The 21,486-nt window shown below is 39.8% G+C and overlaps 2 protein-coding genes across 3 annotated transcripts; one reads left to right on the top strand and one right to left on the bottom strand.

The window, feature by feature from the left end:
- Positions 1-301: 301 nt before the first annotated feature.
- Positions 302-12,278, top strand: PARP9 (poly(ADP-ribose) polymerase family member 9). Of its 2 annotated transcripts, none has more exons than XM_009290986.2 (9): positions 302-337; positions 2,344-3,176; positions 4,648-4,875; positions 4,955-5,173; positions 6,419-6,494; positions 6,943-7,317; positions 8,131-8,279; positions 10,277-10,451; positions 11,669-12,278. In XM_009290986.2, the coding sequence occupies exons 2-9, from the start codon at positions 2,352-2,354 to the stop codon at positions 11,974-11,976; spliced, it is 2,355 nt and encodes a 784-aa protein (XP_009289261.1). In that variant the 5' UTR covers positions 302-337; positions 2,344-2,351; the 3' UTR covers positions 11,977-12,278. The 2 variants fall into 2 exon arrangements, with proteins under 2 accessions (XP_009289261.1, XP_009289260.1); XM_009290985.2 differs by lacking the exon at positions 302-337 and adding an exon at positions 1,954-2,231.
- Positions 12,279-14,159: 1,881 nt separating this feature from the next.
- On the bottom strand, positions 14,160-18,488 carry FAIM (Fas apoptotic inhibitory molecule). Its single transcript, XM_009290987.2, has 4 exons — positions 18,353-18,488; positions 17,762-17,990; positions 16,244-16,293; positions 14,160-14,771 (listed from the first exon to the last, which is right to left on the bottom strand). Exons 1-4 carry the CDS (start codon positions 18,461-18,463, stop codon positions 14,622-14,624), a joined length of 540 nt encoding a protein of 179 aa, XP_009289262.1. The 5' UTR covers positions 18,464-18,488; the 3' UTR covers positions 14,160-14,621.
- Between the last annotated feature and the right edge of the window lie 2,998 nt (positions 18,489-21,486).

Here is a 21,486-nt window from a genome sequence, read left to right as displayed (position 1 = left end):
GGCGGGCGGGCGGAGAAAGCGCTGTTCTCTGGCCTGGCTCTCGGGATGAGGTAAAATTTCCCGGCTTCTCACCCCCCGCAGGTCAGCTGGAGCTAGAGGAAGCTGTGGGTAACCTCACCCGCAGTGGTCCCGGTCACCGTAATTTCAGCTCTGAATAGCATTTTAAATACTAGAAAACTTCATACAAATTTTTGAAAAGGTGGTGCTGCCGGTTTTGTTTGCAACAGAACTGCTCCTGTAAGAATGTAGCCATTGAGCAGTAACATGCATTTTCTCTTTCTTGTTTTTTTACAATAGAGTTACAGTCCAGGGACCTCGAAAGAGAAGAGTGATTTAGGTAAGCCTGTCATTTAGCCATCTGCAAAGTGTCTTCCTGTATTTAAATTGAAAATTGCCAGCTACAGCCAGCAAACTGGAAAACATTGACGTGGGATAGCCAAAAGCAACCTGAAATGTATGAATTGGACATGGTTATGAATCGACATTAATATTGATTACTTCAACAGGATTTGGTTGCATTTCTCTCTTAAAAATAAGAGCTCAGAAGTGTTTTGATGAATCAGTGTGTATACCTTATAAGTGCAAAACGTTAGACCCTTTTTACAGGCAGGTAGCATACCCTGGAGGAAAGTTTGAATAAACTCATACAAATTGTTTTACACTAATTAACATAACTGCTGCCTATAGTACTGCTGACATCTGCCAGGAGAGGGCTGTATAGCCGTAGTGATAATATAAAAACTGCCCCACTCTTTGCCATTATTCTTGTACCCTAAAAAAAGTGGTTTAAAAAGCCCTTCTGAATTCATAAGTTCCTTACAAAGAAAGAACTTGCTTGTGGGCTTGAAGTGCAGACCAAAGAAGAGCCACAGAATTAAAGACAAAGCTCAGCATAAGATCTCTGTGGCACGGTTAAATGAACGTATCGGCAAGTGTTCCTCTGCAGGTGTGGCTGTGGGTTGCTGTCTCTGCAAAGGCCTGCGGTACTCACCCTTGGACCTTGCTGGAAATCAGTAACAAAATGCTAAGAATGCCCTGGAGAGGGCAGAGGCCAGCTTCAGCCCTCTCAGCAAAACAAGTTCAGAGGGGGAGATGTGGTGTTTTTTGCTTTTACAAGCATTTTGAAGCCCTGATTATGGTGTGGCTTTTCACATTTGCTTTCTCAGCTGGAGTTTTAGTGGCAAATGCAGCACAGCATCACAGTGGCACTGCAGCCAGTTAATAAAGCTCTGAACAGCATCTGTTTCAAAGACGTTCCTCTCATACTTGTCTGCTCCTTTTTCTTCCTTCTCACCATTTATACTCAGCCCATTCAGTTGTGCTGCTGCATCAGTCTTTGAGGTTGGTGCTCTAAATCAAATTAAGTTTTGTGATGTGGCTTGGTTTTTTTTTAATTCGGATTATGTCACTGATTCGTTTAAGAATATGTCCCTGACAATGGTTGTGTCAGCCTAACAGTGGGGAGAATAAACAGTAGGAAAGAGAGAGAGAGAAGAACAAGGAGACACATCTTAACCAAGCTTCCTCCTCAGGTAAACAGTAAGGCAAACCCAAACACTCAGGTCACCACAGGCTCAGTGGTATTGTTGTTGTCATCTTTTAGTGCCTTTAGAGGAAGAACAGGGAAAGAGAAGCGATCGGCCACTTCTAAGGAAAAGGTATTTGCCCAAGGGACCTACAGGCTATGTGCTGGTAATCCCTCTGCTGAGAGGACTCTGAGCAGGCTGTTTGGGGGCTCAGGGCATATTTCACCAGGTCTGACATCTGCCAGGTCACAAGAAGATAATCTGGAAGACAGACTGCTTCAGAGGAGGGTGTGTGGTCTCTCTGAGGACACTGATCAGCAGCTGGCCACTCCTGTGTCTGCCCGTGTTCAGTTACGGGAAGGGAGCTGGTTGTTGATTGGAAAGATGAAACTGAAAGTATTCACAGGCTTACAGGAAACAGTGGACAGCATAATACTGACTGTTTCTCAGAATCCAAATATGTTAAGCTGACAGAGTGCACTTGAACTTTTCGCTTTCCTGAAACTCACACTGGTGTGATTCATAAGGCATTGGAAAGAAAGAGGAGAAGGTCTTGAGGAAAGGTGGGAAAGGAGCTACTTAGATGGGGAGGTTAATTTGAACAGAATAATGAACAACACTCGAGGCCTTGGTTTCTTTGCTTAGTTGGGCTTTCTAAGCCTATGAAAAGGGGAGAGAGAAGATCAGACCATGCCAAAAGTATTGGTAAGTAATGACAGAAGGATAAAATTGAGAGCTATAAACCACACTTCTATATAAAAAGCAATGTTTTGACAGTAGTATCTTGGATTTCACTTTATATTATTCTGTATCCTAGGGCCAAGCATGGTAATGGATGAGGGCAGCTTGATAATCCCCATCAATAAAGATGCCTATGAAGTTCTTAAGAAAGGAGAGGACTGTTTAAACAATCTCATTTACAAAAAGTTTGCTTGTACGTTGACCTTCAAAAGTACAAAATGCACCGCTGAAGTATACAGGAAGAAACTAAAGCAGGGAATTGACATTTGTGTTTGTAAGGATGATCTCACAAGACACAGGGCCGATGCTTTGGTGAATGCAGCCAACGAATATCTAGATCATGTAGGAGGCCTTGCTTTAGCCCTTGTGAACGCTGGAGGGCCAGAAATAGCAGAGCAAAGCAATCTTCATATTCAAAGGTATGGAAAACTCACAGTTGGCGAAATAGCAGTAACAGGTGGAGGGATGCTTCCTTGTAAGAAAATTATTCATGCAGTTGGTCCAAGGTGGACCGTTTTTGAAAAGGAAAGATGTTGTGACCTGCTTCAGGAAGCTATCGTGAATGTTCTGAAGTACGTTAGTGCCCCAGAAAATACTATAAAGTCTGTGGCTATCCCAGCAGTGAGTTCAGGTATTTTTGGCTTCCCGCTCAGTTTGTGTGCTCAAGTGATTGTAATGGCTATAAGGGGATTTGTTGAGGCAAGTCCACCCAGCTGTCTCAGGGAAATCCGCCTGGTGAACATTTCTGAGCCTACAGTTGCAGAAATGAAGAAGGCCTGTGAAAAGTTTCTGGGTGATACCAGTTCACTTCAGGAAACTCTTTCAGCTTCACCAAGCCAGCCTTCAGCTTTCATCAAACATGGAGACATTCGCTTGCGCATCATAAGAGGACTCATTGAAGAGCAGAAGGTAAGTCCGTCCCGTAATATGTTGAACATGGAGTTGCCTCCAAGTCTTTGCAGGATTTGGAGCCCAAGAGTTCAGAACACATATTGTATTTGTCCACTAAATAGTTATCTTCTCATCCTGATGAAAATTTACAAATGGTAAATAAATTATAGTGGCAAGGAGTTGGTTTTTTTTCTAAATGGGTATTAAACTTTAGAACATTTTTATATCTTTTTTTGTATACATGCTGTTATGGGATAATAGGAAGCAGCTAAAGATTGGATGATTAATAATAATATATCCCTATGTTAATGTTTATCTTCTTATTATAACATCATGGGAGTTCACATTTTATCATGCATTCCCTAGAAGTCTACTCTTATTTTTTGCCTTGCTTTTTTTCCTATAATTTATGTTCTCATAGGTGTCACTACTGGAGTTATTCAGCAAACTGAATAACTGAAACAGCTGAAAATAACTTATACAGATGATGTGCACCTTACCTTTAAACAGTGCATCATTTAAATTGATTCATTTAACCTTTTAGCTCATCATTTAAATTGATTCAGATAACCTTTTAGCTAGAAAATCTGATGCAAAATACATGAGCTTAGTCATAATAATCCAACAGAGCTCTTAGACTGGAAGCTACATCACAGGAATGGCATTTGCTTTCAGCAAATACTGTATCTTAAAAAAATTCATAACTTTTATTTTAAAGCAATTTCTTAATTGAATAGAAAGTTCATTTTTTTTGAGGTGAAAGCAAAGGATCACAAAGTTGGCAGTGTGGGGAATTTTATTAACCATTTCTACAGGACTGAAAGATACCACATGCCTTCGAGACTATGAGGAAAATACGCTCCAAAGTCTTGTATTTTTAGATAATCTTCAACAATTAAAGTTAGAACGATTACTGCTGTTATCGTCATTCTGTAAACAAGTGGTTTGCGTTTTACATATTTAATTTTAAATACAGAAGACCTACTATGGGAATCTGCTGTTTCCACTGGGAATTGGAAGCAACCATAGGTTTGCAGTTCCCCTGTGTGCACTGACCCCGCTCATCTGGTGACGAGTGCTTGCTACCCTGACGCAGGGAGCATCTGCGTGGGCTGGGATAACAGACATAGCCATAGTTGTCTCCTGCTCATTGATAATTGGCTGCAGAATTCCATTTGATGAGGTGCATATGGGTCACTTCTATAGCTGCGGTAATAATTCTGTTGAATACACTGATGACTTGAACAGGTTTTATGCACACTGTTGGCTTAAAAAAAAAAAAGCATGCATTTACTGCCACTAGAAGGTGCGTACTTTGATGTATTCCAGCGCTGCCCTTAGTAGTAGTAAGAGAACCTTTCAAACAGCTGATCTGCTGCAGCCAGGCTTTTTTAAAGGAATTGTTTCTAGAAAGAGTGCTCTCTATTGTAGCAAAACTTGCAAATAGTAAACTTGAAGTATACTGAAACTTTACACTCTTCTCTTCCAGACTACAGCTGTTGTTAATTCTGTGTCTGTGAATGGCGAGCCTTACTGTCTGGTTTCAAGAGGACTGCTGCAAAAAGCGGGTTCAGGTCTTCAGAATGAACTTCAGTCTTGTCTAAGACATCGTTTGTCTTATGACGAAGTCATAGTAACAAAAGGGTATAATCTGGCCTGTGAGCTTGTACTGCACATTGTATGGCAGCAATACCACCACAGGGTGTTACTGTGTGAGGTGATGATCAGTTAGATTGGATTTTAATTCATTTTCATGTTGAGTGATGTGAGGACTAAAACACTTGTTTTTCCTGCAGGAATTAAAAGCTGCAATGGCAAGATGCCTGTATTACCTTTCAGACTGGCAGTGTCCCTCAGTTTCTTTTCCAGCAAATGGGATTTGGTCGTCAATGCTGTCTGTTGATATAGTGGCAGAGATCATGATTGGCGAGGTTTTAAAGTTTGCCAGGGCACACCCTGAGAAGAAGATGGATGTGCAGTTTGTCGTATGCCCAGATGACTACGATGCCTATCAGGTAGCAAATTTGTTGTTAACTACCAATAAGGAAAACCCAGAACTGTAAAAATATTTCCATAGATGACTACAAATTAAGATAATCTGAATTCCATACTACTTATAACATTTGTGAGCAGCAGGTCCCTTCGTGAAACTATTTGTCTCATTAACAGGTATTATTAATCTTTACAAAACTTTATTTTCTCTTCACTAAAGCTGAAGTCTTCACCCTGTGGTCTGATAGCAAGGGGAGGGAGTTCTGAAATTCCTATGACTATCAGTGAATTTATAAGAAAGAGTCTACTCTTAACTCATTAGGGAATAAGCTTATTCCTCCTCAGGAAATTTTTTTTAACTATTTTTTTGGTATGAAGTTCCTAGGGCAAAACACTATCAACACATTATATGACCTAACATGATACAAGGGTTGCAAACGGACACTGGATAATTTCAACTGCAGTGTGCCATTTTCCACCTTTTGAATATTTGGTCGATGTGATTAATACACAACTGTTTTAGATAGCCATCTATTATAAAAGTACAGAGTTTGCTTTTGTTCCCATTTAACTTCAACCATCCATTCTTTCAACAGGTGCAAGAACTAGGTGGAGGGGGGTTGGAACTAGATTATCTTTAAGGTCCCTTCCAACCCAAACCATTCTATGATTCTAAGATCGGATCCATGTTCTGTAACAGTCCCATAAACTCTAAAGGAAGCTTATGACAGCTATGTGCTCATCACTTAATCCCTTGATAATCAGGGCACAGCAGAAACTCTTTTTGCTGAAAAAAGAAGGAAAGGCAATTTGCCAGATGCCAAATCCACTGCCTAGCGGAGTAGTGCTTCTCAGAGGCTTTCCATGTGTGATCATGAAGAGCAGCTTTGGGGTATAGGCAGCGGAATAGTCTGGGTTTTAAACCTGAGTAAGGATTCATCAGCATTAAACTGCAAGTAATGAACACCTTTATCTACTGTGGTTGCATGAATTCTGGATATGCCACAACCACAAGGAGTTGGTAAAAGGTGCCATTCAGTGTGTGAGGTGTCTTACCTTAGGAGACTTAGAAGAACAGGAATGCATTTGATATTGTCAGGAATAACATTTTAGGAAAAGCTGACAAATGTCAGCTGTTAACAATTTCAGAATTTGGGGGGGTTGTGTAACTACAGGTGTAAACTGCTTATCTAACAGAGTTTTGAAGAGAGGAATTGCATATTTGACAACAGAGATGGCAAACTGCTCCTAAACTTTTCTCTTTCAAGGTTTTCCAGGGAAAATTTTATTCAGCAGCACAGAAACTGGGAAAAAAGGAGTATTACAACAGAAGTGATCATTTGAGTAAGTAGTGAACAGAAGGGGCATTTCAAGTAAATGAACACTCCAGATTTCAGAATCTGAAATCACATTCCTTTAAAAAGAGCTTAGTATTTGCATATGTGTCTTGGGGAAAGTGGGAGGCAAAACTGTGAGTGCTTTGCATTTTTACATTCATAGGAATGGAACTGGGCAGTCCCTTATAAGATTTTCAAGCATAAAAATCATCAGTGCCTAACTTGTTGGAATTAATTTAGTGGAAGGCAAATAAATTCTGCATGTGTGTGGGTGTTTTTTTTCCTGGAAACCTTACCTCCTGGTATCTAATCTCTTTTTTTTGAGCATACCAGAAGAGTAGTGTGCTTCTTGCACTGTACCTCTTGGATTACATATAGGAATTTGTGACAGAACTTGAAAGCTCTTCACTCTTCTAATGCACTTGTATAAAAAAAAAAAAAAATCTTTCCTCCAGGTACAGAGTCAGGCAGTCAAAGCATAAAAGAGACTGCAAATAATGAACCAGCTATTGAACTTAAAGGGAACACACATACAGCATTGGAAGCAGCAGAATCGTGGATCCAAAGCGTGGTACAAATTCAGGAAAGTCACCGTGCTATTATTGAAAACAACTACATTTTTAGCCTCGGTAAAAACGAGTTTGCAGAACTATCTCAAGAGTGGCATTCTAGTGTATGTGTATCAGAAGAAGTGCGAGGTGGAAAAGCAAGACTGGAATTTCAGGGCCCCCCTGATGCTCTGATTGAAGCAGTGCTCGCAACTGAAAAATTACTGCTTCGTATGCAAGAGAAGACTACAGCCAAACAAGAGGAACTGCTGTACTTAATGGGTATGTAAAGTAAATAAGTGATTAATTAAGTAAATAAGCACCTAAATAAGGTCAAGTATGAAGCAACATATATCTGTGTATTGCCGAGAGTGGACAGACGTGCATTCAGTTCACACACATACTGAGCATTGCTTTGGTTACCGATATTACTGTACTTTTATCATATGAGCCCCTGAAAGAGCGTTTGTTAGCTTTGGTTACTCACTTGGCAATATTCCCAGTAGGACACAGTTTATATAGGGGCTGGCCATTGTTGTACAGCTACCTGTAACACTGGCTTCCTCCAGGACAGCTTCACTTTAAAGCCTGGCCGCTGGAGACTTACAAAATTTGCACCTGAATTAACACAAACCTTTGCTGAGCTCTTTTGCTAGCTACAGCTGGACCACTGTTGCAGGACCCATCAATGGATTTGTTCTTCAGAGCCCTTGACTTTCACTAACAGTGGATAGAATTAGTGGCATTACAAAAAGCTACCGAGTGATCCATTTTTCCTCGTGTTTGTATAGTCATTCAATATAGATACCATTATATGAAAGTTGGGCTGTGGAGAGATGTAATGAAGAAGATAGATAAATTGCTTTTCTGTGATTCTCTCTCTCTCTGGTTTCTTTAATAAATGTAGAAAAAAATGAATAAATTAATATATATCTCTCAATCCCTCTCTATATTAGCCTCTGGCATTACTTTGGAGAGTATTTAATGTTCTTTGTTCTTACCTAAACTACCAAACTAAAGTATTGGATCCCTCCTCCTTGCCTTTGCTTCAGATATTATGATGCATGAAAATTTTACTCCCTCATTTGTATCCAGGCCAACCAGAAGCAGGTCAGCTTTCGGAAGGACACCATCACAGGACAGATATTACTAAACGCGTCCAGATTTCACTGGTGGAATCACACCTTCAGGAGTTTAAAGACAGACAGAAACAGTTTGAAAAAGCTGGGCTTTGTGTTCTCAAGGTAAAGAGGCTATTCATGGAAAAACTGAATCTCAGCTCATATATTTGAACTAACATTTAACATGTGCTTAAAAAACTCAGATGAACTATTTCAATATATTGCTTTTAAAAATTAAGATCAAATCAGCCTCGTCCTTAAAATAGATGTAGTCTATTATAGATGTAATAAAAAGTATTTTAAACATAATGCAAATAATCACTCAAAAAGTGTGGTTAAATTCTGAGAAGTCCTTTTAACTGCACTGTGTATTCTGACTCTTACTTCATGCTTCAAATGTTCCTCTGTAGGACTCTAGAGAAATGAGATTGGTGTGTTAGAATGAGTACAATATCCAGGACACTAATGCAGTGTCTCTGTTTTGTTCTTGTGAGCTTGACACCAAAAATTAGCAACTGAATTTGTCAGAGTTATGATCTGATTAGTAGCGCATTGAAGTTGGGATCTTGCTTGGATATCAGTGTGTGGTGGGTTGACCCTGGCTGGACACCAGGTGCCACCAAGCTGCTCTGTGACTCCCCTCCTCAGGAGGACCGGGCCGGGGGGAGTAGAAAATAAGATGGAAGGAAAAAAAAACCTCATGGGTCGAGATAAAGGCAGTTTAATAAAACAAAAGCAAAAGCCGTGCACGGAAGCAAAGGAAAACAAAAGATTTATTCTCTACTTCCCATCAACAGGTGATGTCCAGCCACTTCCCGGGAAGCAGGGCTTCAGTATGTGTAGCAGTTGCTCCAGAAGACAAACGTTGTAATAACGAATGCCCCCATATGGTGTGGAATATCCCTTTGGTCAGTTTGGGTCAGCTGTCCTGGCTATGTCCCCTCCCAAGATCTTGCCCACCCCAGCCTACTGGTGAGGGGGGGAAATGTTGGAGAGACAGCCTTCATGCTGTGCGATCACTGCTCAGCAGTAGCCAAAACACTGGTGTGTTATCAGCACCTTTCTAGCTACCAATACAAAGCACAGCACTATGAGGGCTGCTATGCGGAAAATTAACTCCATCTCAGCCAGACCCAGCACACAGTGCTTTACTGAAAGGGAGGAGGATGAGGCTGTGCGACACAGAGAAATATGGAAGTTTGTAAACAGGGATTTGTGTGCCTAGTAGTAACAGAGGGTAACTGGAAACCAGACTGCCACGTGCCAAACTGCCTTTCATACGAGAAAGATATTTAACATTGAAATAATAGCAAATACCAACCCGATGAAAGCAAGTGCTTTTTGATCTGCAGAACTAAAGACTTTGTTGAGGCTCAACACAAAAGCTACATCAGGATTTAAAACAGTGCTGCACTGAGGATCGGTCATAGCTCAGTTAAATGACTTTTAACAGAGCAAAAGCTTGATCGCGCTTCAGCACCTGCTTGTTTTTAGCTGAGCAGTCAGAAGTCTGGCATGAGCACATTGCTGGAGAAGAGGCCTTGCGGAGCTCTGGTACTGACTTTTGCCATAGGACTGTGACTGGCCCACGGGTCGAGTCGGGTACAGGAGCGAGAGCTGCAGCGTAGCCAGTTTACCTGAAGTTCTGTGTGGCGTTATGCTCCATGCAGCCACGCTTTCGAGACACAAGCTAACGTAAAGGCCCTCTTACCTATGGATCTTTTTTTCCCCAAGAGCTGTAAAGTTTTGATCAACGAGAGCTGAGGTTTTCCACGCCTTACAGGACACTCGCAGTTCTTTACAAGATTAGGCTGTAAGCACCCACACAGCTTATTCTCACGTACGGTTGATACTCAATCTGTTCAGCACAACTCAAGTACTGGAAATCAGTACACTAGGATATATTCCCACCGATTTCAATGAGAGGCATGGGACAGTGGCATGGTTCTTTTCCTGTGGATCAGTTGCACACTTCACATACCTTATCCACTACGTGGTCAATGCATATAAGCTAAATCAAAGGTTCTTACATTGAAGAACATAGCCGGAACAACAGCACTCGTGGATTTCATGGATATTGGTCTCCGTTTGCTTATGCTACGCTATCATTTATGTTACAGATTGAGAAGATACATAATCCTCTTTTATCTGCTGCATTCCAACAAATGAAAAAAAAAATAGAAGAAAAACAAGGTACCTCCAAAGTAACCCACAAGTTGTACCAGCATGTTCCTGCTCAGTTCTGCAGCTCAGTGTGCCAAACTGGATTTCACAGGATGTACTCACCACCAACAGGTAATAACTTGCTTTGGCATCTTTAATCAAAATGAACAGTGACCAACTACTAAAGTTGGATTAAAATCAGAAAAAATGGCATTCCTAAACAAGAAGTGTTTCTTACATGCATTTAGAGTCATATGAGCTTACTTTTTTACCTACAATAAGATTTTCCTGTTTTTCCTTCCTGATACTGTAGAGTCAGTAAGGCTCCAGGAGGATAAGCCTGGATTCTAGCCTAGCCCAGACACAACATGTTGACAGAATTGTTAATATACACATAATGCCATGTCCAAGTTTTATTTTGTTGCATCACCCTTTCAAGAAAGACAACATCCTTATTTACTTGCTGCAAACATGCATTCAGCAGCTTGATGCTTTAAAGCACGTTCAAAGGAATCACAGAATAATTGAGGCTGAAATTAGGCTACTACATCTAGCCTAACCCCCTGCTCAAATCAGGTGCGATCAGAGACAGCAGATAATCTGACTGAGCAGGCTCCCATTCAAAGAGTTAGGAAGAAAGTTGTGGTGTCTATGAAATATTGTAGTAGGCAGTGCAGTAGACAGATGTTTTCAGAAATGGAAAGAACAAGCATTTGGCACCTCATCCTGCAATAGGTGAAGGGCGTAGTATTTTGTTTGTCAAATGCGGAATTGGGATTTCAGGCAATAAACTGTTCAAAAAGTGGAGATTTGCCTTTCCTTGTCTATGCAATGTACGTGGCACGTTTTCACACTTTCAAAGTAATAAATAGGATGATGGTCTAATTTCATTTATTTGCGCTTTTCCATGTGATACTGTAATAGCATTTTTATGCAGCATTCTCCTTATAAATCCCAAAGCTTTTTTTGTAGTTTGCGTTATTAAAAACTTACCTTCTTTGGTGCTTATCAGAGTCCCTAGTACATGATGACAGAGGTGTTTATATAAATACATTATACCTTGATGTTTCCATCACTGGAGTAACAGTTAAATCCGAATGGTCATCGCTGGAGTAGCAGTTAAATCGGAATGGCCATCAGCTGTCATCGCTCATGATTTCAATGGGAGGTCAGTGCTAGCATCAGAGCCACTTAATGCAAATTTACTTCCAAAAGGATGGCGCACATTGAGCAGTAACATAAAATGTAATACTGAATCACGAAGTAGTCTCTTAGTACTACCACCCCAAAAGAACCAATTATTAAAGGCTTTTTTTTTTTCTTCTGAAAATTTTTCTTTCTTTTTCCAGAACAAAAATATGGAGCTGGCATCTACTTTAAAAGGAACCCGAAAAGCCTAATCGAGCGTAAAGATACGTGGGAAACAGACTCTAAAATGTACGTGTTTGAGGTTGATGTATTAACAGGCTTATACACTAAAGGGAAGCCGTCCTATATTACGCCACCGGCAGTGGAGGGGGATGCCATTAGGGTATATGACAGCTTAGTAGATGATGTAAACAATCCTGACACCTTTGTCATTTGCAACAGCATTGGGGCCCTTCCACAATATTTGTTGACTTGTTCCCAAGTGAGGGAGAGGTATGTGGCCCTCTGAGGAAACCAGTACCATCCTGAGTAAGAATTAATCAGAACTGTAGCTATTGTGAAGACCCCCTCAGAACAAAGTCTAGTACTTAGATTTTAAGAGGATGTTCTACCTAGTAACATGCTGTGATCAAAGTGCCTTGTGCAAAGTGCTCTGGGATATCTGTGAACAAAAGAAGTAAGTCAATACCTTAAGGAGATTAGAAAACAAACTATCTGTGAATGGAAAGGGAAGGGAAAGCATCACAACATACAGTTTAACGTTTATCTGGTCATTTACTTTATGCCTTAAAGTGTTCTGAGCGTGTGACTATACACTTGATGTTTGCGTAGGTTGTCATTCTTCCATTACATTTTCTTAATCTGAGATATTGCATATATTAGTGAAACCCAAAAAATCTTGGTTGTGCCTTTGATTCTTAAATTTTCTTTTGACTTAAATAGGTGAATGTATCAGGTGAAAGCCGTTTCCCACTTGGGGACATGCTATTAAATACACATAGTTATGACAAATGTGAGGCAATACTTCATGATTTCTAACAGTAGTTGCTGTTACAGTTTTTATTAGTTAAGAGATTCCGAGCATTGCAGATACATGTATTCAAAATAAAAAGTATGAATGATACTGTCAGCTAACCTGTTATTTTTCCATATAGTCTTAAGAACGTGACCTGGACTGTATTTGAGCTTCAGATTTCTCAGTGGTGTTCAATCTCTTTGAAAGGCTACAAAATAGTAGAGAACTGGTTCAAGCTGCAGCTTGAAATTGCTCTTCAATTAATCTACCTTTACCAGTATCTTTTAAAGATTGTGTCCACTGTAGATATCCCCACATTGCTTCTGTAGTGACCTGAAGCCAGTAAACGGACAAGCCTGAGCTATTTTACTCATTTCAATATAAAAGGGGATTCAGTCCAGCTCTCAGGTACTTTGAAACTTTCTGTACTAAAGCCTGAAACTGTCTTGACATTAGCAGGGTTTAAAACAAATTTATTGCCCCAAACTAAAGGCTACTACCAGATTTGTCCAATCTGAAGCGCTTAAAACCACTAGTTATGGCCCTAACTAAACACCCAAACGGCTTATAACAGTGCTGTAATACAGAAATAAAGGCTCATCTGTCAAGATCACTTCTGCTTCTAGATTGAAAAGTCATCTGTGGTTAAAACTGTAATTATCTGGGGAGAAGAAAGGCTCGCATAAAACTATTAAAAAATGACGACATTGTCACATGAAAACCATTTCATCCACATGTAAAGCACTGTGCTAAAGGAGAGCAGTCTGAACCCTAAAACATAGATGAAATTAGCGTTCAATAAAACTTTTCAAAATAATTGATTAATGAATTCTCAGCACACTTGTACTGCGCCTGCAACTCCCAAGATAGTAGTCATAGTGCTAGGAACCGCTCACGAGTCCAAAAGAAAGTAAGTTATAAAAGTCTAATTCTGAACTCTAAGTGAGGTTGCAAGTGGAAAAATTTTTTTGTACCATTGCAAAACAAACTTTTAAATGAATATAATCATATTTTGGGTTTGGGTTTTTTTCCTTAATTATTTTTAAGATTAGCTGCGTCTACATTGTTGCAAAAGGGTAGCTTTTGTAGTGTGTGAGCCTACGCTCTAGTGTAATGTTAAATGGGAACCCCCCCCCATGAACTTGGAAGAGCCATCTAACGTATACGAGTCTTGTTCTCACAGAAATCCCAAGGTTGCTTTTAGATAGTATGCTCAAAGTTTGAAAACAGAATCGGTCTATTTCTATTTTAACTTTTGCATTTAAGCAACCAATTCTTCTCCTCTATTTCTGTCCCATTTTTCCTCATGTTTCTTGATTCACACATTACTGCCAGGAAGACACACAGCTGTAGATTTAAGGTTTGTTAGGCAGCATTGAACAAGAATAAGCTCTTATTTCAGCTTGCTTCAAGAGGTTTCATTTTTAAAGGAGTTTCATGGCAGAATTTTTTTTTTTGTTTTCTTTTTTGAAAAAACTCAGTAGATGAGTTTCTGAACTACTGCAACAATTTCTAACAAGCATCAGTTTTCAGAAAGCCTCAAAGAATTTATTTTGGCACAATGTAACATCTTTTCTCCTACTTGGAATAAAGGACAGGTTTCATAGTGCAGTATTATTTTAATACTGTTACACAAATGCTGGTAACAATGTATTTCATTATTTTTATTAACTTTGTAATTCTTAACTGCATTTGAAAAACATTGATAGTTAGTTTAATAGAAAAAATAATTACTGAGAAAATTTTAACAGCTTGCTTGAATGCCCAGCACGTGCTTCCTCCTCCCTCCACATACACCCACAGTTTATAAGGATTCAGTTTTACTGAATATTTATCTTGCATTTTATTATAGTGAGATTTTTTTCTAGTATATAATTTCTACTTAAGTTCACCTGTGCTCTCTGCACTTAGTGATATAATATATATTCTATATGTGTATATAGTTTTTTAAAAACTGGTAATGTAAGAGGTTGTATATAATTATTTGCATCTGGTCCTCAAAAAGAGTAATTTCATATACAGAAACTAGAAAATAAACCCAGCACAAACTAGATGTACCAAGTAGTACATATTAAAATAATTACCACAGTAATTGAAAATTCCTGATCTTAGTCCTACAATAATCAGCTCACTAGAGGCTACTCCACAGCCTCTGGGATTTCTCTGTCATCCACAATAAGGGTATGAATAATTCCTTCCTTTCGTTTTCCACTACTGACAGCCTTAATGCAACAGCTGTGACCACCAACACTGAAGTGAGTTTCAGTCCCATCTTCTACAAATTCACCCTGGGAGAAAGGAGACAAGAATAAAACCAGACACGTGCTATTTTAGTAAAATAAAAGCTTGAGTGCATCAGACTGTTTCCAAAGTCAAGATCGCTTGTGGTTCCCACAGTTAGTGCAGCTGCAGGTACCTGCGACAAATACAGTGCAAATGCTGAACAGAGCTGCGGAATCTCAGATGGGGCTTTGTCAAGGCGTCCAGTTAAAGATTTGTGGGTGTTAGATGACAATCAAAATTTCACATAATCAGAAATGGTAAAGTTGGAGTCTGTGGATTAATATCGTTGATCCACATCAGTAACACAAAAATAGAAAAGGCTCGCAGTTTCCTTCCAAGTTGTGCAGTACAGCCAGTAAGTACCACACAAACCTGCGCTGAGGTGGCAGTAAAACGTGAAGGATTTAGTGGTACCTTCTACAGCCGGACAAAGCAATCCCTGAATTGAGTATAACAGTTGTGTATTTTGGATACGCAGCTCCTGCTGCAGTTGTGTAATTTCCTGTTATGGATTTTGCCACACATGGCTGTGTTTTTGTCATCATCTTTGGGAGAGTAGAAAAATCTGTGTGCCACTCTAATGCAAACACAGTTTGACAACTAAACCCATACTTGTAGTGTGCAAGAATATCTCCTAGTGCATTTATTACATTAGAGAAAAGGCTGAGAACCATCAAGAGCAGAAGTTCTGATTCACTGAGAGAGGATGTTTCTTCCACTGATTACCAAAGAAACATCTGGTGAATCTTTTCATCCTATTCTCAAGTACAGCAAAACTGTTGATTTCACAATTTGTACTCATCCAGGGGATTACTTGTGGCAGCAGAAATCACAGTGACAAGTCTCGGGCAAGAAAGCACATCCTTCAAGGATGGGGAAGCCTACATAGTATGCATATTGACAGCCATCATAACATAAAAAGATACCAAAATAGATTAAGCCTTCTAGCTGTCAACCTGCTCTAAAAATTAATGCAGATGTGACAGAAAGACAAAAGATTTTATTTGTTCCAACGAGACTGCTAAGCCCTAAGTGTTAGGGACAATCTCTAGATGGAAAAAAAATCATGAGTCGTAACAGGCTGCATGTGTTCAACGTTCAGCCACCACTAACACGAGCAGGTTTGGATGAGGTGGCTCTACACTCCGCATCAAACTCAAGTTCCTCCCACTCCCCTGAAAGTTTTCTCCCTAAAAACCCTGGACAACTGACCCAGATTTATTTTGCTTGTCTAAAAAGCATAAACAAAAGCATTGTTTATCCTTAGATAGACAGATGTTTGGCATCCTAACTGAAATACTGTCAGCTGTAAAATACAGTGAAGGACATTTGGAACAGACTAATAGCGTACTGGCTGTCTAGGCGTATGCTCATACTCTGTGGTAAAGCGAGGTAACGTGCCCCTCTGTGGCTTATTTTGCTAAGCTTTGGTTATCTAGCCATAGCCTGTGAAAAGCCTTTGGAAATGACCACGTACCGCTGTTTCCATTTTTTGACCATTGCACCACACATCCATAGTGTCCTTTTCTGTGAAGGAAAAAGAAAACAAAAAGTAGAAAGAACAAGATTTTTTTTTCCCCCCTACAGACAGGAAGATCTAGGAATTTTAAAAATTTACTGTTGAATTTTACTTTCAGTTCCCAAAAGTTGTTCCTAATTAGCCATAGTACCTGGGCTACAGGGTTTGTTCTTATATTGGAGAGATGGGAGGCTCTGTCATCAATGGGCAAACAACTTTTGCTATGAACATACATTTTTACCTCTCCCTAGACCTGGCTATTAACACTGGGTTGTTCTGAATATTGTCAGAGATGTTAAACTGAAAATCATTCTTAAACTGAAAATCTTGAAGACAGAAAAATGAAGTAATTTCTGGTAATTATTTGAGTGCTGTTTCAATGAAGCTCTAACATTTTTTCCAGGTTGGTTTAATTCAAAAGCAGCATTATTTAACATCCATCAAACTGTTTGTCTTCTTAAAATCTCCTTGAAAACCCAAGTACCACTTTAAATATGAATCTTAGCTTTTTTTTTCATTTGAAACAGAATATTCTTTCACTTCTTCCAGCACATCCTCCTTAAATTGTCCCATTACTGACACTGTCATCCACAGGACATCAGTAGAGAGCTGAACACTGCTTGCCTTTTAAGTAAGCATAGGGAGATTAAAAGTCTGTGAGGAGACTTATCTGTTTCTGGCATTAAAATTGTCTTTCCTCCCTGCCCCCCTTCATCTTAGGGCAGTTCATTCTGTTCTGAGGCTTAACAAGAAATCATAGCCCAAGATCTCTTGTCTTCAGGTCTAACCATACAGCAATACCTAAGTGAAAGTTTTCCCACTAGATGCCACAAATTCCTCAGGGGATCCCTTCGTCCCATCTGCTTGTAATGTATTTGGGAAAGGGGGGCAGAAGAGGTGTATTGCCTTGCTATTAAGAAAGTGAAGAAGCATCATCTGAAGTTTTTAGATTAAATTTGTAGTTAAGAAGAGATGCAGAAAAAAGGATGCTGATTAATCTATCAAAAATGTAGAATAACATTGTCGCACTTCTTCAGTTAAAGACTCCTTGACTTTGGCTTATGATTTTTGGAAGGAAAGCCTGGTTACCTGGTTAACAAACTTACACACACAGCGGGTTTGATCACATCGCAGATAACGCTTCTATAACATGCTTCACCTGGAGAACTGTCTTGCTAGGGCAACTCTGTGGATACAGAAGCCATAACTCCTTCCAACCTTTTTTTTTTTTTTCCTTTTTTAAATCTAGACCATGCTGCTGTAGAACAGAACACTGACAGCAGGCTCACACAGGTGTAACGAGACCATTATTTTTCAGACTGTCTTTGGCATCTGATTCCAAACTTCCAGACCACCCAGTATTTTACACTGCAACAGTGCTAGCCACTGAACTGTGCTTTCTCTTAATTACCAGTTATTAAATGCATACAAGTTTATTCAAAGGCAGCAACATGAAGTCACTCAATGTTTGCTTACCTAGAACAACTCTATAGTCCGTACCACCCAAGCTCAGTACCCAAGTATTGGTTGTTTTTGACCTGTTCTCCATATACTTCTTGAGGCTCTTTCCGTTGATCTCCAAAGTGTATTCATATGCAAAGCCGCTGACTGCATCAATGTTAATAGTAGCTTTTGTTTTGGCTGCTCCAACAGTGAATGTTTCTTTACCCACTAATTTAAACATCCATTCTTTTCTTATTTCTTCCTGTAGAATAGAACAAAGACAGTGGGTATTAATTGATAAACCTGAATGCATGTTTTAGTATAAAAAAAATTGAACTAGAACTCGGGAAACAGCTCAATACTTAACTAGCATTTCAGAATGAACAAATACACAATATTCTGTAGGTCTAGAGTGCCTCTGCCCAAGGACAGTAAAGCACTTCATGAATACTCACACCTTAATTGTAACTGAAAAAAAGAATGATGCAATTCATTGAATTAGGTAAAGTTAATCAACTGAATATACCTCACTTGCATTTATTAGTCTTTTGTTTGTTCTGATGCCTGTTGCATGGAAGTGCACTTATATAATCTGTATCATAGTGAATTTTGAGCACATTTCACCTTTCCATCAACATAGACAACACGTTTTCCTGAAGTGGTCCCATGTTCAAATTCAATCTTATGAACACCATCACTTAAAGCTACTTCCCAAACAGCCACCAGATCTGTCATCTTCTCCAAGTGGCTGTACCGAGACCTATGGAAACACCAACAAAGTACATTAATTGTCGTTGAAAGAGTTCAGTTACTGATGTCTACAGTTCAAAGCTTTACCGCTTCAGAGCAAGTCGCTTTTTACAAGTGAAAAATGAGACTTGAAATAAGAAGCTTACAGAACTGCTTTTCATGTTTTTGAAACATTCAAATATGACACAATATCACAAAATATAAACAGACAGTTAAACAGATTCACTTTGACAAACACCATACAAAGACATCTATTTCCATCTAACCGCTAAAACTTCCATCTCAGGTGACAGTATGGTTACAAAATTATACTTGGAATTCAGACGCTCCTGGACAGTTCTGCAATTTCTTGGCAGGCGTTAAAATACAGTATTTTGATTGGTCTCTGAGAAAGCATTTTAGCCTTTTAGACTTGAAAACTAGTCAGGATGACCAGTTTAGTTATTATCTGTTTTAAGATTTGTCTGTAATCTTTCTCATAAACATTACCTACATCATTCAGAAATGCAACTCTGTACACACAAACACCCAAAGGGGAGGAGATCTGGCAAGATATCCTTTCATTTAAGTAATTTTTAAAGTTTAGATACAGTCATAAGTAACCGCTGGAACTGTGGATATCTTTCCAAATCTGCTCACCCACAGTTCTTTGTCTGTAATCTTTCTCATAAACATTACCTACATCATTCAGAAATGCAACTCTGTACACACAAACACCCAAAGGGGAGGAGATCTGGCAAGATATCCTTTCATTTAAGTAATTTTTAAAGTTTAGATACAGTCATAAGTAACCGCTGGAACTGTGGATATCTTTCCAAATCTGCTCATCCCACAGTTCTGATTTTTTACCTTACTTCATCTTCACAGACAGTAATCTCCTCACGGGATGCCATAGTAACCAAAATGGCTTTTAATCCAATTAGCAGCAAGAAAAAAAGAAAAGCAGAATAGCAGCATAGAAGGGTTGAGGCCTAAATTTTCCTCCTTTTCTCCATTTAAGATCAAGGACATTTTTAAAAAAGTGTCATGAACTATCATGCACTGCCATACAGATGATGAAATACAAACATAATTTTTCCTCTTAAAAAGGCAAATGTAAGTATTCTTTTACAAAATTAGTAAGTGCAATTTATCCTAACTTTATTAGCACATCATAACTTTGTCAGTTATTTGATGGAAAAATGGCTTGCCTAACTTGTGAGCAAAAGCTTAGAAATGGACAACTTGACCAAAGCAGGAACCACGTCCAGAGCTGCCCATCTCAGTCACAAACCGTAACAAACTAGGGACTGTTGCCACCTCAGGGAAGGTGAAATTGCACAGGCAACAATTTCAACTTACTTGTTTTTCTAAACCACCGTAGTAGTTTTCAACAATTGTATTAGCAATTTGACCTGGCAATTCAGTCACAAAGTCTATGTGAACCACAAATAAATCACTTGTTTCTTACTTAGGAGGTTTTTAGACCATGACTGTGTTTTACAACACTGCTGAGTTATTTTTAATTTATTATTTTCACTAAACAAATGAATTTGTTAAGAGCTATCTGCATTGTCTGTGCACATCAACAAGCATAATTTAAGTAAGTGCAAATAAGTGAATTTTTGATAAATTGTACTTTTCAGTGAAAAATTAATTAAAAGTAAAGTTGTAAGTTCTAGGGTCTCTCGTCAGCATAACAGAGGAGTGTGCATTTAAAAATTAAACCTCCTTCACTCTATCTTAAGCTTCTATTTTAAAACATGCTCAAGTACACTGCTGTATTATTGTCCGTGGTTTTGTCAGTAATTATACACATTTCTGTTCATAAACTGAAAAATAAGTTTTAAAAACAGTGAAACCGTTTTAAGGATCTAAGGATTTAATTCTCACAGTAGTCAGCAGTCTACACCACCTAATAAATGCCAAGGAGATTGTTTTGGTTGTTCCTAAAGTTACGGGTCAATCTCTGTGAAAGCTCGCATCCCCTGGCACAGGGTGGATGTCCGGCGGGGTGTATTTCTGCGCTTCCCCCTACCCCTTCTCGTCAAAGGAGCGGGTGCCAGGGCCTCAGGACAGACCCAGGCTTGTCCCTGCCAGGTAACCGACACTAAAAGTGGCCTCGGGCACAAAAAGAAATGCCAGAAGAGGTGGCACCTGGAGCATGCCTACAGCCTACCCACAGAGACTGCATCGCCCCCGGCAGCACGCAACCCTGCTGCGTGAATTTTAGCAGGTATTTTAGGATCGATGCTGCAAGGGTTGGAAACATCCCAGGACACACAGTTTCTGGGGTTTGGGTTTTTTTAAACAAATCATGGCAATGTGGTAATACACTTTTTTTTTTTAATCAAACCCGAACTCAAACTCTAGGCCAGCTTTACGTTTTCTGAAGGAGAGTCTACACCATCAGAGTCCAAAGGGAAAGCCGTACACTGCTACGTGACAGGAGATGCCTGCCGCAGAGTTAGCCCTCAGACTCGCTGGCTCAAATCCAGAGAAACGGATTTGTACCAACCGCCGACCGTCTCATTTCACTGCATTTTCTGTTAATCAAGCCAGCAGCCCAAAATGAGATTTACTTCTTTATTCATAAGGACTTGTTTTGAAAACTAGGATAGGATTACCGCTCTGCATCCACCTAATCCGTGCCTGGTAGCAGACAGCGGGGGATGGTACACTAGTATATGAACTCCAGAGACGGCAAATTTCTCCCCACCACCCACGTTTATTGCCAGCAAAGAGGTTTTTTTAAATTAAGTCCTGACAGCCACCTCTCCAAACCCCTCATCAAACAGCTTATTGCTGATCGCCGCGATCCTTCATACCCATACCAGTGAGAACACCCGACCCCTCTCTGGGCCCCGCTGCCCCCCGACCGGCTGGCCCGGCGGCGCCGGGGGAGGTTTCGCGGCACGTCCCACCCCTCCTCCGGGCCGGGCCCGCGGCAACAGGCGGAAGCACACGCCGCCGGCGACGCGGGGTGTTTCCTCCTTCTCCTCCTCCGCTAGCGGCCAGGCCGTCTCCCA

The sequence above is a fragment of the Aptenodytes forsteri genome, unplaced genomic scaffold (assembly GCF_000699145.1).
Source record: "Aptenodytes forsteri isolate BGI_AS27 unplaced genomic scaffold, ASM69914v1 Scaffold29, whole genome shotgun sequence".
Classification (NCBI taxonomy): Eukaryota; Metazoa; Chordata; class Aves; order Sphenisciformes; family Spheniscidae; genus Aptenodytes; species Aptenodytes forsteri.
Note: the sequence above shows the minus strand (reverse complement) of the source record. Positions and strands in the feature narration are given on the sequence as shown.